The 15,605-nt window shown below is 60.5% G+C and overlaps 2 protein-coding genes across 2 annotated transcripts; one reads left to right on the plus strand and one right to left on the minus strand.

The window, feature by feature from the left end:
• Window positions 1-1,016: 1,016 nt before the first annotated feature.
• LOC141735065 (THAP domain-containing protein 7-like) lies at window positions 1,017-4,943 on the plus strand. Its single transcript, XM_074567506.1, is given in 7 exon segments — window positions 1,017-1,136; window positions 2,115-2,194; window positions 3,370-3,455; window positions 3,458-3,524; window positions 4,098-4,238; window positions 4,329-4,543; window positions 4,546-4,943. Coding segments are annotated over 6 exon segments (909 nt in total). The 5' UTR covers window positions 1,017-1,136; the 3' UTR covers window positions 4,866-4,943.
• A 491-nt stretch (window positions 4,944-5,434) lies between these two features.
• SLC27A5 (solute carrier family 27 member 5) lies at window positions 5,435-15,168 on the minus strand. Its single transcript, XM_074567474.1, has 10 exons — window positions 14,673-15,168; window positions 11,143-11,352; window positions 10,329-10,487; window positions 9,469-9,593; window positions 9,176-9,370; window positions 8,054-8,144; window positions 7,612-7,810; window positions 7,427-7,524; window positions 6,368-6,498; window positions 5,435-5,832 (listed from the first exon to the last, which is right to left on the minus strand). Exons 1-10 carry the CDS (start codon window positions 15,166-15,168, stop codon window positions 5,656-5,658), a joined length of 1,881 nt encoding a protein of 626 aa, XP_074423575.1. The 3' UTR covers window positions 5,435-5,655.
• Between the last annotated feature and the right edge of the window lie 437 nt (window positions 15,169-15,605).

The raw sequence follows: 15,605 nt of genomic DNA on the forward strand, positions 1-15,605 counted from the left end.
ACTCATTAAAGTGCCTTGAAGATGGATCCGCCCCTGAGTGGCCCTGAGGGGCCTGGGGGGGGGTGGGGGCGGGGGCGGGGGGGGCCTGCTAGAAGACACCGTTGGGGGGAGGCTTGAAAATCTCCCCAAAACAATATTGGGAGGAGGGGGGGCTTGAAACACCCCAAGATCTTGTCGGGGGGACCTTGAAACCCTCTTTACCCCAATGGGGTGTAAACCCCCAAAACTGGGGGTAAATCCCCCCAAAAGCCTTCTTCAATAGCCCCACAGGAGGGCGGGGGGGGCCTTGAAACCCCTTTTTACCCCAAATTGTGGCAGTGGCGGTCGGCTGAACCCTCCCGTCCAAAATCCTCATACAGTGGCTCCATGGGGGTATGGGGGGCCTTGAAACACCACAAAATCTGGGGGGGGGGCCTTGAAACACCACAAAACCACTGCGGGGGGGGCGTCTTTGTGCATGAGTGGGTCTCAAGCTCCCCCCCAAAATGCAATGGCTCTACTGAGCGGACGACCACCTTGAAACACCCCAAAACCGTTGGGGGGAGCCCTTGAAACTCTTTTTACCCCAATTTGTGTGTGTGTGTGTGTGTGTGAGTATCTCAATCCCCCCCCACCCCCTTATACAGTGACCCTGCAGGGGAGGGGGGCACAGCCTTGAAACAGCCCAAAACCATTGTGAGGGGGGCCTTGAAACCTTTTTTACCCCAACTTGGGGGGGCGGGGTGTCTCAACCCCCCCCAACTCCTTATACAGTGGCCCCACCGGGGGAGGGGGGGCCTTGAAACGCCCCAAAACCTTGGGGGGGGGGGGGAACCTTGAAACGCACCGCTGCGGAGGGGGCGGGGCTCGCATGGCTACTAAGGAGGGAGGGGGGCGATCCTGACCAATGGCAGCGCGGCATGCAAATAAGGGCGCGGCCGGCGAGGGGCAGGGCCGGCTTTGCGCCACGCCCCCTCGGCGGCGGCGCAGCCAATGAGAGGGGAAGGGGCGGGGCCCGCCCAGCGAGGGGCGGGAGACTCGCGGGCTCCGTCGTGTTCTCGCGAGCGCGGTGGAGTTCTCGCGAGAGCGGAGGCGGAAGTGGAGGCGCGGGGGAGGGGCGGAGGTCGCGGTGGCGGCGGCGGGATGGGAGCGCCGAGGTGAGGCCGGGCCCGGGGAGACCGAGGAGGGGGGAACCGGCCCCGGGAACTGGCCCCGTGGGGTGGGGGACGGGGAAGGGATGTCCGAGCCCTTGGGGGGAGTGTCCGACCCATGGGGGAGCGGCCTCTGGGCCCGCCCCTACCGGCCCCCCCATAGCAACCAAGGGGCCTTAGCGACGGCCTTGCCTCCTCGTGACGTCATCTGCCCCCCCCCCCCCCATCATCCCGGGTGATGGGGTCCCCCCCGCCATCCGGTTCACGAAGTCACTGGGAGGGGGACTTGGTGTTGGGGGGGCACTTGGAGGTCTGAGGGGTCACCAGGGGGTCGGGGGGTGGACGGGGGGACACGAGCCAGTGGGATTTTGGGGGGCCGTCGGTGGGGGGGGCGGGTCTGGGAGGGCAGCTGGAGAGATTCGGGGGGCACTTGGGGGTCTGGGAGGGGATCGGAGGGTCTGGGGGGCATCTCGGGGGGAACCTGGTCATCTGGGGGGGGGATTTGGTGGGTGGGGGGGATCCTGTGATGGGGTCGTCCCCCCCCGTGACTTCATGACCTGGGGTCGGGGGGGGGATCTGGGGGGCTGTGGCGACTTGGGGGTCTGGGGCGAGAACCTGGGCGTCTGGGGCGGGGGGGTCTGGTGCTGTTTGATGGCCACTGTGGTGGCTGAGGGGAGCGGGGGGGCGATCTGGGGGGGAGCTTTGGGGGCAAGGACTGGCTTGGGGAGAGCATTTGGGGGTCAACAGGGGTTTTGGGGGCCTCAGGGGGGGCTTCTAGGGTTCTTGGGGGAGTGGAAGCCCAGGGATTTGGGGGGGGCATCTGGGGGTCTGGGTTGGGCGGTGGGGCAGTTGGGGGGGGGGGGATGTCTAAGCATCTGGCTGTTTGGGGGGGGGGCACACGGGGGAGTGGGGACCACGTGCAATTTGGGGGGGGGGAATCTTCTCACACACGCACCCCCTTTTCTGCCTCCCCCCCCCCCCCAGATGCCCCGTCACTGCTCTGCCGCCGGCTGTTGCACCCGCGACACTCGGGAGACCCGCAACCGAGGCATCTCCTTCCATCGGTGGGTGCCCCCCCACCCCCGCCCCCCTTCAGCAATGGGCTGTTCCAGGTGTTCCCCCCCCTTACCAATGGCTTGACCCAGGTTTATTTCCCTCCCGCCCCCCCAGCAATGCTTTGGCCCAGGTGTGTTCTCCCCCCCCAGCAATGGTTTCTCCCAGGTGTCCCGTCCGTCCGTCCGTGTCCCCCCCGCCCCCAGCAAGGGGTTGTACCATCTGTGCCCCCCCCGCCCCCCCTTTAGCAGTAGTTTGTCCCCAGGTGTGCCTTATCCCCCCCCCCCAATGGTTTGGCCCAACTGTGCTCCCCCCAGCATAGGATTGTCCTGGGTGTGCCCCCTCCTTTAACAATGGTTTGGCCCAGGTGTGTTCCCCCCCCCCCACTTTTGCAATGGTTTATCCTAGCTCTGCCCCCCCCCCCGCCCCCCAGCAACGGTTTGGCCCAGGTGTCGTGTCGTCCCCCCCCGCCCTTAGCAATGGTTTGGCCCGGGTGTGCCTCCTCCCCCAGTAATGGTTTGTCCCCCATGTGCCCCCCCCTCTTAACAATGGATTGGTCCAGGTGTCTTGTTCACCCCCCACGCTTTTGCAATGGCTTATCCTAGCTGTGCCCCCTCCCCTAAGCAATGGTTTGTCCCGGGTGTTGTCGTCGTCCCTTCCCCCCCCCCCATTGTCAATGGTTTGTCCTAGGTATTCCCCCCCCCTTAGCAATGGTTTGTCCCAAGTGTTCCCCCCACCCCAGGTGGTGTTGTCGTCCCCCTCCATTGTCAATGGTTTGGCCTAGGTGTGTCCCCCACCCCTTAGCAATGGTTTGTCCCAAGTGTTGCTCCCACCCCCTTAGCAATGGTTTGTCCCAAGTGTTGCTCCCACCCCCATAGCAATGGTTTGTCCCAAGTGTTCCCCCCCCCCCCCGGCAATGGGTTGTTCCAGGTGTCGTCCCCCCCCCCCCGCTTTAACAATGGCTTGTCCCACCTGTGTGTCCCCCCCCCATTTCAGGAATGGTTCAGCCCCGCTCCCTTTCACCAGCCCTCCCCCCCCGGCCCGTACCATTCACAGGCGCGGGGGGGGGGGTGGGGGTGTTTCACCCCATAACCTTCCAAACCCCCGCCTTAGGGGGCGACATTTGAAGCCACCGCCTCGCAGCTGACGTGTCCCCAATGTCCCCTCTCCGTGTCCCCTCCCCCAGGCTGCCCAAGAAGGACAACCCGCGGCGGGTGCTGTGGCTGGAGAACAGCCGGCGCCGGGACGCCAGCGGGGAGGGCCGCTGGGACCCGGCTCCAAGTACATCTACTTCTGCTCCCAGCACTTCGAGAAGAGCTGCTTCGAGATAGTCGGCTTCAGGTAATTCATGAGCCTAACGAGGTCCCTAACGAGGTGCGGGTGGCCCCCCCCTTTCCCCCTGCAGAGAATGGGTTGGCCTGATTACCTTTAGCCCCCCCCCCCCCCCCCCCCCCAACTTTGGTTTCAAATGGACTCTTCCAGACCTGGGGAATGACATTGGGGCACCCCAGGGATTCTCCCCTCCCCCCCCCGCCCCCCCCCAAGGTTTTGGGGGCTCCCCAGGGACATGGGGGTTATGGAGCACCCTGGGGACCCCCCCGAGGGCACTTGGGGACCCCCTACTTGTGTCCCCTCAGAGCTTTAGGTCACCCAAGAGACCTTGTGCATCCCCCTGGGTGAACCCCCCCCAAAGCATTTTGGGGACCCCCCCCCCCAAGGCTTTTAAGTCTTCCCTCGGGTTTGGGGACCCCCCAGGGCTGCAGAGCACCCCAAGGACCCTGCAGCCTTTGTGGCCTCCAGGGGTTTTGGGACACCCCAAGGACGCTGACAGCCATGGGGCACTCTGGGGATCCCCCCCAGGCCTTTGGGGACCCCCTTGCCACCCACTGACGCCCCCTCTTCCCCGCCCCACAGTGGCTACCACCGTCTGAAGGAAGGAGCCGTCCCCACCGTCTTCGAGTCGGCCACCCCAAAGCCCCCCCGGGCCACCAAACCGAAGCCTCCCCCGCCCCAGAGTGACACCCCAAAGCCCCCCCGGGCCACCAGGAGGTGGAGGTAAGTCTCAGGGGGTGGGTGGCGGGGGCGGAGGGGGGTGACACAGGACACCCCTGGGTCCCCCCCAATTTAATCTCTTCCCCTCCACAGGCGGGACCCCCCCCCTTCCCCACCGGACCCCCCCTTCCCCGCTGACGTCTCCTGCTTCCCGGGGGAAAACGAAGACCCCGGTGCCCCCCCAGCCGGTGACCACGGCGGCGTCCCAGCCCTTCCCGGTCCTTCAGGTGCCCGTGGGCCACTCCCGGACAGCCTTTTGGTAGCCACAGGGGACGAAGAAGCCACGGCCACCCCGGATCTCCCTGAGGGTGACCCCCCGGTCCCCCCCGACCGGTTTCTCCCTCCCTTTACATGCTGCGGCTGCCACCGCCGGCCGGGGCGTACATCCAGAACGAGCACAGCTACCAAGTGGGAAGCGCTTTGCTCTGGAAACGCCGCGCCGAAGCCGCCCTGGATGCTTTGGATAAAGCCCAACGGCAACTCCAAGCCTGCAAACGGCGGGAACAACGGCTCCGGCTGCGCGTGGGAGAGCTCCAGCGGGAACGGCGGGTCCCCCTGGATATTCGCCGGCCCAAGGAACCCCCGCAGCGGGTGGTGGAGCTGGAGCTACTCGGGGACGGTGGGGAGTGAAGGTTTCCTGGCTTTTTTCCCTGCTCCGGTGCCGCTGGGAAGGTTTGTAAATAAAAATTTCACCTTTTTTATGAAAAACCGAGGGGGCTGGATCACGGCTGGGAGAAGGGACAGTGTTCCTAAGCCAGTTTTCTTCATGGATCTGGCACAAAGCGGCCGCGGAGGGAGAAATAAGCTGGGTTTTGTGTCAGTTAAAGCATCTCAGCGGGTGCTGGAGAAGGGCAGGAAGCTGATGGTGTCGTGATGTGCGTCGTGGGGGGGGGGTCTGGGATGTAGAGGGGAGCCCAGGCCGCCTTCCCGAGCCGGTTTGAGTTCATTCGTCAAGTTAAAAAAATTGGGTCGGGGAGAAATAAATCAGTTTTTGTCCGGCTGGGTGAGCTAAAGCAGCTCGACAAGCCCTGGGTGGGAAGAGACGAGCGTTTTGGGGGCTGATACGTCTCCAGCACCGAGCAAATATTCCCTTCCCGGCAGCGGGGAGGATTTGGGGCACCATTTGACCCCTGCAGAAGGGGAAAAAAAAACAAGTGGGTCAATCCCCGGAAAATGTCCCTCAACATCCTGGACCCAAATAATTGGAATTAAGCCTTTAATTTCTGCAGCCGACGTGGCACAGAGGTGCTGGGGTGGGCTAGCGAGCACCGAGACCAACCCGTCCCCCTCGTCGTGCTCCACCATCGTTTCCAAACTCCTCCAAGGAAGTGAAAGCCAACTGATTAGCCCCCACTTGCCAATCGTCCCGAGGCAATTAACGCCCCAGGCCACCGTGGAGACCCCCGCGTGGCTCCTTCTTCTACAGGTTGAGCTTCCTGTCCATGATGGCGGCGTAGGTGTCGGGGTTCAAGGGCACGTAGGACTTCTTCCTGTCATCGCGGAAGAAGAGGGGGTCTTTGATGATGTTGGGGTCGAAGCCTTCTTTGACGAGGTTGCCTTTGCACTGCTTGAAGGTCCCCGTGATCTCCAGGGTGTCCTGTGGAGATGGTGGTATCAGAAACCTTACCGGCGTTGGGGTGACTGGCGCCATCGTCAGAAATGGGGGGGACGACCATTGGAAATGGGGACCCTTGCATCATCGGCACTGGGACACAGGTGGTGTCATTGGAATTGGGGGGGACCTGTATGGTGTCATTGGCACGGGGTGACCACCACTGTCATGGGAAAGGCAGGACCTTGGTCCCATCATGGGGAAGGTGGACCGATGCCATCGTCAGCACAGGGTGACCCCGATGTTGTCGTGGATATGGGGTGACCGTCACCCCCTCCAGAAATGGATGGACAGTGCTAGCGCCAACAGGTTGACCCCGGCACTGTCACCGGACCCCAGCACCGTTACCGGCACAGGGTGACTGGCATCATCATCGGAAACTGGGGGGACGCCAACGCGGTCGTTGGAAATGGGCGCTGGTGCCTGCGCTGCCGAATTGTCCTTCATCCAAGGGACTAATTTGGAGAGGACCAAAGAAAAACTGTCCCCAGAAGCCACCCCGACGCCTGGGACCGCTGACCTGGATCCGCACGAAGCGGGGGGCGGCGTAGGCGGGCAGCGTGTCCCCGGTGAAGGCATAGAGGTCCTGGCCCTCAAAGCTGGCCCCAGCTTTCAGGCGGATGGCCGCCATGCCGCACCTCCCCTCGCACCCTGCGAAGAAAGGATGGAGGGTTATTTTGGGCAACCGAAGCTCATTTTATTCTTCTTGGTGGCCACTTGGACCATTCTGGGGACCTGTTGCATGCCCAAAACAACATTGGACGCTTATTTTTGGGTGGACTTGTCCCACTTTAGCTGCCTTGGAGGCCGCTAGAACGATGATGGAGGCACATCGTGTACCTAAAACAACGCTGGATGCTTATTTTGGGTGAACATTTCCCATTTTAGCCTCCTTTGTGGCCACTTAGGCCATTACAGGAGCACACTGTGTGCCCAAAACAATAAAAGACGCTTATTTTGACCAGCTGAGTCCCCTTTTACTCTTCTTGGTGGCCACATGGACCATCATGGAGATGCGGCAGTTGCCCAAAACAGCACCAGATGCTGCTTTTGGGCAACTGAGTCCCATTTTACTTTTCTCAGTTGCATGTTGCGTGTCCCAAACAATGCTGAATGCTTGGTTTGGGCAACCAAGTTCCCCTTTAACATTTCTGGTGGCCACTTGGACCTTTACAGGAGCCTGTTGTGTGCCAAAGCCATGCCAGAAACTTATTTTGGGTCAGTAAGTCCTACTTTAGCCTTCGTGGTGGTCAGTTGGACCATTACATGGACAAATTACTTGCCCCAAACAACACTGGATGTTTCTTTTGGGCAACCCAGTCCCGTTTTTACTTTTCTTGGTGGCTTTTTTGGACCATTGTGGCAGGAATCATGAGCCCAAAACAATACTGGACTCTTATTTTGAGTCAGTAAGTCCTGAAGTGGTCGGGAACTTGGACTAGATGGTTATTGTTGGTCCCTTCTGTGCTTCTTGGTGGCCACTTAGACCATTTGGGGACACATCACATGGTGGAAACATCACCTGGTTGAAACATCACCAGACTCTTATTTTGATCCAGTGCAACCACCCAGTACTCACCTGGCACGGCCACTCCATAGACGTTGACCTCCTGGATGAAGTTCATCATGGCAAGAGTGGCCTCCACCTCTGTGGTGGCCACGTTCTCACCTTTCCAACTAGGGAAGAGAAGGGATGAAGCTGTGAGGGGACATTTGGGGTGGGAAGTGGCTTTGCCCATGTAGATGGGAGAGCATCGGAGTTACCGGAAAGTGTCTCCGACGCGGTCCTGGAAGTAGACGAATCTTTCATGGTCTATCATGAGGAGGTCACCGCTGTTGAAGAAGGCGTCGCCTTTGACCAAGACATCCCTCAAGACCTTCTTCTCTGTCTTCTTGGAATCGCCGGCGTAGCCGTGGAACGGGGTGTTCTTGGTGATTTTGATGACCAGCAGCCCCGTCTCGCCTTCGGGGAGGGAAAGGAGGGTTGGAGGCTGATCAGCAACTGTCTTGGCGCTGGGGAATGTCACCTCCATGCCCCACCAGGTACTCAGGGATGATGTTCCTGTTTCTTTGAGGGCTTTCCGGTGGCTTTCAGCCACCAAGAGGATGGTGATAAGGACCAAGAAGTGGCTTTGATGCGTCTCAACCCTCTATCTGCCCCCCTTTTCCTCCCAAAAAGGCCCTCGAAAGGCTCATCTCTCCTTACCGGGGCCGACTCGGATGCAGAGACCTCGCTCATCCCGGACGGGTTCGTCCTCCTCCACGTTGTACTTGATCAGCTCAAAGGGAGCAAAAGTCTGTCGAGGGACAAAGAGAGAAAGTGGTGGGTGGAAGAGAAACGTGGGGTTAAAAAGAGCGAGAAGACTTTCCTTCCGGGGCCGGGTCCGATCTTCGGTTCTTTGCTCATTAGAACCCACAAAAACACACCCCGACCCACCCCCCCCCCCGCCCCCCAAATTCCAGCCTCCCGGGTGGCCACTTGTGTCTTCATCCCAGCTCATCACCCTTTATATTATATTTAAATTAGATTTAATGTCATAGATTCAACCGTTGGCCAAACTCATGGTGGTATCTCCCAAATCCAAAACCCGTGGGAGAATGCTGAGCGCTGCAACTGTGGGAAGAGTGTGGAGAAAACCTTAGTTTTGCAGCTTTTGCTCAACATGTGGGTGGCTGGGGACTGAGGAGTGACACCAAAGTGGCCTTTCTCGGGGCTAGGTCACCACAGACACTCCCAAACTAGACTTGGAGTCAACACTCTTGAGGCAACGTTGGCCAAGCAGGTGGAGGGGACGCCTTTTGGATGTGAAGAGGGGATCTTGGAGATCCTGCTTGTGTATCAGCCCAACCTGATGGACAGTGGTGGCTTCCCCAGGGTGGTCATCGTTTGTGCCACCGGGAAGAGGGTATCCCAGAGACCCCCCCCAACTCTTGGCATCAACGCAACTTGATCTTGGTCTCCCCAAGGCCATCAGCGTTTGCTCCTCCTGCCATCATCGTCACTGGCAGCTCATCTTGAGGAACATGTTGGCTCTGCCCCTGGCTATAGAGATGTCCAGGTCACCATGGACACTCCAAAACTAGACTTTGAGTGTTAAGTCAACGTTGGCCAAGCGGGTGGAGGGGACGCCTTTTGGATGTGAAGACGGGATCCTGCAGTTCCTGCTTTTGTATCAACCCAACCTGATGGACAGTGGTGGCTTCCCCAGGGTGGTCATCGTCTGTGCCACCATGAAGAGGGTATCAACCCAACTTGAGGTGCAATATTGGTCACCCCAAGGCTGTCAGCGTTTGCTCCCCCCCACCATCGTCATCATCGGACACTTACCTTGAGGAAGATGTTGGCTCTGCCCACGGCCCCGATCTTGCCAGTGTAGTTGATGAAGCCGGCGTTGCCCTCGGTGGCCCCATAAAACTCCCAGATGGAGATGGGCCCGAAGCGCTGGAGAAACTCCTTCCACACCTCTGCCCGCAGGCCATTGCCCAAGGCCATGCGCACCCTGTGTTCCCGGTCATTGGGGCGCTGTGGGGTGACAAAGAGAGGGACGGTCTCAGGGTGCGCCCCACAGCATCACCTTCCTCCCACCTGGGGGTGGGATTTCAGGCTGGTGGGGACCTTACCTTGGGCGTGTTGCAGAGGTAGCGCATGAGCTCGCCCACGTACTGGATGACGGAGACGTTGTAGCGGCGACAGTCCTCCCAGAACTGGGAGGCGGAGAACTTGCCCCGTAGGACGCAGGTGGCTCCTGGGGGGGACATGGCAGGGTGATGGTTACGCCCTAGATTTCCTCTTTTTTCCCCCTTTTCTCCATCCATCCATCCATCCATCCATCCATCCATCCATCCATCCCCATAAGGATCTGTCCCCCAGTCACCCATTATCTACGGGGACGCCCTTCTCCTTTGCTGTCTTCTTTTCACCTGACTCTTTCCTTTTCCATCCCTACGCTCTTTGTCATCTGTCCGTCCATCCAGCCATCTGTCCGCCCACTAATCCGTTGATGGCTACAGAGATCTTCCTCCTCTCTCTCTCTCTCCTTTCCTTCCCTCCATCCTCACATTTTTCCATCATCCTTCAGTCTATCTCCAGAAGAAGTCTATCTGTCCCTACATGAAAAAAGCCTTGATCCAATCCATCCATGGATCTCCATAAAACATCCATCTTTGTAAAACAGCTGTCCATCTGTCATCTCTCCATGAAACATCCATCCGTCCATCCGTCCATCCATCCATCCATCCATCCATCCATCCATCCATCCATCCATCCATCCATCTCCATAAAGTGCTGTCTGTCTATCTGAAATGTCCACCCATCTGTCTGTCCATCCCTCACCCATCTATGGAGGCAGCTCCCTCTCTCCCTTCTTCTTCTCTCTCCCCACACGTTCCTCCATCCATCCACCCATCCCTCCATCCACCCACCCATCTCCACCCCCTCCCTATGCTGGCAGGTCCATGTGGGGCACAGGGGGGGTACGTACCGACCTCGAAGCACCCTCCCACCCCGATGAGCAGCCCAGCCGAGTGGTAGAGCGGTAGCGTAGTGTAGATGACATCATCAGGCCGTAGGCCACAGAGCCGACCCAAGTTGGCCACCATCATCAGCTTCAGCTCTGTGATCACCGCTGCCTTGGGTAGTCCTGGGGGGTGGGAGCAGAGGGTGGGAATTGGCCTCCTTGGAGGTTCCCTGGTGGGATGGGAGGGCAAAACCCTTCCCTTATGGTGGTGGGTCTCCATCCCTAGAGGTCTCCAGACCTCACTGGGAGGAGCCATGAGGAACCTCATCCAGATGCACCTGTGTTTGTTGGGGTGGGACTGGTTTGGGTTCAGGGTTGGATGCAGGAGGTCCCACCCCACCCTGTCCCAGCGAGGACAGACCCAGGGACAGGATGGATCTCCATGTGGGTCTGCAGACCTCATTGGAGGAGCCATGAGGAACCTCATCCAGATGCATCTGTGTTGGTTGGGGTGGGATCTGGTTTGGGTTCAGGGTTGGAAGCAGGAGGTCCTACCCCACCCTGTCCCAGCGAGGACAGACCCGGGGACATGGTGGGTCTCCATCCTTGGAGATACCCAACTCTCGCATGGACACAGCCAGGAGGAACCTGGCCCAGGCGAACCCACAATGGTCAAGGTTAGAGAAAGGCCTCCATGAGACCCTTCCAACGTCACCTGCACCACCTCACCCACACAGCCCATGGGAGACAACCTCTGGTTCCTCACCCATGGCACCCAAACCCTCCCAGATGGTTCGCCAAGGAAGAGCCCCTCTTGCCTTTGTCCCCATGGCCTCACCGGTGGTGCCGGAGGTGTAGATGTAGAGGGCCTTGGAGTCGGCGGTGACGCCAGCACGGTGGTGGGCGGGCAGGGGCTCATGGGAGACCTCCTCGATGGCAGGCAGCAGGGCCTCCACACCCGGCGTGGGCGAGGTGGAGCTGAGGTAGAAGACGCGGATGCCATCACGCTGCAGGGCCGGCAGCACCTCCTCCACGGCCACCTGGAGCTCTGCGGGGAGAGGGGGGACCCGGTGTGGGGGGGGGGGTCCCCAGATGGGTGAGCACCCAGGAGGAGAACCCGAAGAGTCAGGGGTGGGCAACCTGATCGGGTGGGCACTCCAGGCATCATGGATGGGCACCCAAAGATCTCAGGTGGGCACCCAGTGCACCTCCAGTGGGCACCCCGATCAGACGGACACCCCAGACATCATGGATGGGCACCCAAAGATCTCAGGTGGGCACCCAATGCACCTCCAATGGGCACCCCGATCAGACGGACACCCCAGACATCATGGATGGGCACCCAAAGATCTCAGGTGGGCACCCAATGCACCTCCAATGGGCACCCCGATCAGACGGACACCCCAGACATCATGGATGGGCACCCAAAGGTCTCAGGTGGGCACCCAATGCACCCCTTGATTAGGTAGGGAACCCAGCCATCGCAAAAGGGCACCCAAAGATCTCAGGTGGGCACCCAATGCACCTCCAATGGGCACCCCGATCAGACGGACACCCCAGACATCATGGATGGGCACCCAAAGATCTCAGGTGGGCACCCAATGCACCCCTTGATTAGGTAGGGAACCCAGCCATCGCAAATGGGCACCCAAAGATCTCAGGTGGGCACCCAATGCATCCCAAATGGGCACCCTGATCAGGTGGGCACCCGAGGCATCATGGATGGGTGCTCCAAAGATCTCAGGGGGACACTCAATGCACCCCCAAAATGGGCACCCCGATCAGATGGACATGATGGCATCGTGGATGGGTGCTCCGGAGACCCCGGATGGGCACCCAATGCACCCCTTGGGCATGTAGTGAATCTGGGCATCCCAAATGGGCACCCGAAGGACCCCAGATGGCACCAGGTACACCCCAAAGAGGGACCTCAACTGGGTGGGCGTCCAGGATGGGTGCTCCAAGGATCCCAGATGGGCACCCCAGGCATCGTGGATGGGCACCCAAAGATCCCAGGTGGGCACCCAGTGCGCCCCCAAGTGGGCACCCCGATCAGGTGGGCACCCTGGACATCCCAGATGGGCACCCAAAGGACCCCAGATGGGCACCGGGCGGGACCTCCATGGGGTGGGCACCCTGGTTGGGTGCCCCGAGGATCCCAAGCAGGGCTGGCACCCGGAGGATCCCACCTGGAAGCCTTGAGGATCCCAGCACCCCAAAAGGGCCCCCTCTGCACCCCAGAGCATCTCCTGTGGGTGCCCTGAGCCCATGGGTGCCCCCAGCACCCCAAGGGGCACCCAGACCCCCCTGGGATGGGCACCCCCCGCATCCCCCCAGATCCAGCCCCCTCCTGCCCTGAGGTTTCGTCTCCTTTTTCCCCCAAAACCGTGACACAGGGAAAGGACCTTTACCCCAGGATGGGGCAGGTGATGATTAACCGGTGGCCTTGGCGCACCCTGACACGCAGCGGGGGTGTCACGGGGGTTGCACACGCGTGTGCGAAGGGCGGCACAAGAGCCGTGACCACATCGTGCAAAGGCTGGGGGGGGGGGGGTGTGTGAAAATACAGCCCCAATGAGAAGGAGCTCGCGCACAGTCGGGGCAAAGGGCCCCATCGTGCAGAGCGCGCACACGCGTGTCGCTGGCATGTGCAAGAGCGTGGGTGGGCGCTGACACGCGTGCAAGTGCACGCGCGCTGACACGCACGCGCAGACATTGGCAGGCGTGCACGTGCACACGTAGAATCCAACACATGTGGAAAGGCATGTGTGCACAGCGACACGTATGCAGGCACATGCACGGGCACTGACACGCGTGTAACTCCATGCACAGGCACTGACACGCGTGTAACTCCAGGCACAGGCACTGACACACGTGCAGCCCTATGTACATGCACTGACACGCGTGTAACTCCATGCACAGGCACTGACCCGCGTGTAACTCCATGCACAGGCCCTGACACGCGTGTAACTCCATGCACAGGCACTGACAGCTGTGTAACGCCATGCACAGGCACTGACACGCGTGTGTAACTCCATGCACAGGCCCTGACAGCTGTGTAACTCCATGCACAGGCCCTGACACACGTGTAACTCCATGCACAGGCCCTGATATGCGTGTGTCTCCATGCACAGGCACTGACACGTGTGTGTAACTCCATGCACAGGCACTGACACGTGTGTGTAACTCCATGCACAGGCCCTGACACGTGTGTAACTCCATGCACAGTCACCAACACACCTGCAGCCCATGCACAGGCACTGACAGCTGTGTAACTCCATGCACAGACACTGACACGCGTGTAACTCCATGCACAGGCACTGACCCGCGTGTAAATCCATGCACAGACACTGACACGCGTGCAGCCCTATGTACATGCACTGACATGCGTGTAACTCCATGCACAGGCACTGACACGCGTGTGTAACTCCATGCACAGGCACTGACACACCTGCAGCCCCATGCACAGACACTGACACGCGTGTAACTCCATGCACAGACACTGACACGCGTGTAACTCCATGCACAGGCACTGACAGCTGTGTAACTCCAGGCACAGACACTGACACGCGTGTAACTCCATGCACAGGCCCTGACACGCGTGTAACTCCATGCACAGGCACTGACACGCGTGTAACTCCATGCACGGGCACTGACACGTGTGTGTAACTCCATGCACAGGCACTGACACGCGTGTAACTCCATGCACAGACACTGACAGCTGTGTAACTCCATGCACAGGCACTGACACGCGTGTGTAACTCCATGCACAGGCACTGACACGCGTGTAACTCCATGCACAGACACTGACAGCTGTGTAACTCCATGCACAGGCACTGACACGCGTGTAACTCCATGCACGGGCACTGACACGCATGCAGCCCTATGTACATGCACTGACACGCGTGTAACTCCATGCACAGACACTGACAGCTGTGTAACTCCATGCACAGGCACTGACACGCGTGTGTAACTCCATGCACAGGCACTGACACGCGTGTAACTCCATGCACGGGCACTGACACGCGTGCAGCCCTATGTACATGCACTGACACGCGTGTAACTCCATGCACAGACACTGACAGCTGTGTAACTCCATGCACAGGCACTGACACGCATGCAGCCCTATGTACATGCACTGACACGCGTGTAACTCCATGCACAGGCACCGACGCACCTGCAGCCCCACACACCGCCCCTGCCAACACCTGCACAAGCCCCAACACGCGCAGACGCCACCTCCCCCCCCCCCCAATCCCTGCACACGCGTGTGGCACCGTACCCCTCCCACAGAACCACCTGGGTCCCCTCACCCCCCCCACCCCCCCCCGTGTTTTTTGGGGGGGGGCGGGGGGGGGTGTCACTCACCGGGGCTGGAGAGGACGACGGTGGCCCCGGCGGCGGCCAAGGCGTGTTGCAGCGCCCGCCCCCGCACGTTACAGTTGAGACATGCCATGGGACAACCCAACTTGGCCAAGGCCAACCAGGTCCAGACGTAGGTGGGGTGGTTGGGGAGGAAGACGGCCACCGTCCGGCCCGGTTCCAGCCCCAGGCGGCGGGCGAGGAGTCGGGCAGCCTGGTTACTCCGTCGGTCCATGTCCTCGTAGGTGTAAACCTCCTCCTGGAAGAGGATCAACGGCCAACGGGGCCGGCGGCGAACGTGCTCCCGAAAGACATCCAGGAGGGTGACGGGGGGACGGCGGTTCAACCGGCGCCGGCATCGGATGGACGATCCCACCAAGCCGCTGAAAGCCACCAGGTCAGCCCAGAAGAAAGGCACCAAACGCGTCGTCACCGCCGGCACCAGCACCGCCAGCACCACCAGTCCCACCACCGCCGCCGTGACGATCCCCAGCGCCGGCATGGTCAGGCTTGGGTGCCGGTGGCCAAGGTCCGCCCCGAAGCGCACCTTGCCCCGGTTGCCGGCGCCCGGCGGGGTTTTGCCACGGCGTTGCCGGGATTAGGGCGGTTTGTTTTCTTTGCTCCTGCTTTTTTTTTTTTTTGCCTTTTTTTTTTTTTTTTGGCCTCCGCTTTGTTTTTTTTTTTCTATCTCGCTCCGGCGACAGGAGCCCAGCCCCGGGGTGTGGAGGGCCACACGGCGGGGGCGGCTGGCAGCGATCGGCCGCTGCTCCGCTCCACCGGTCGTCCGTCCTGCTGCCGCCGCTCGGATCCTTCTGGATGGCCGCCATCCCAACGGGATTTGCCGCCACCCACTCATCCGCGGCACCCGCCAAGGAGGTGGGGGTGGAAACACGAGCTGGCTGTCAGCGTGGCTCACCTCTGCGTCTGTCCACCATCCGT

Source organism: Larus michahellis, chromosome 28, assembly GCF_964199755.1.
Source record: "Larus michahellis chromosome 28, bLarMic1.1, whole genome shotgun sequence".
Classification (NCBI taxonomy): Eukaryota; Metazoa; Chordata; class Aves; order Charadriiformes; family Laridae; genus Larus; species Larus michahellis.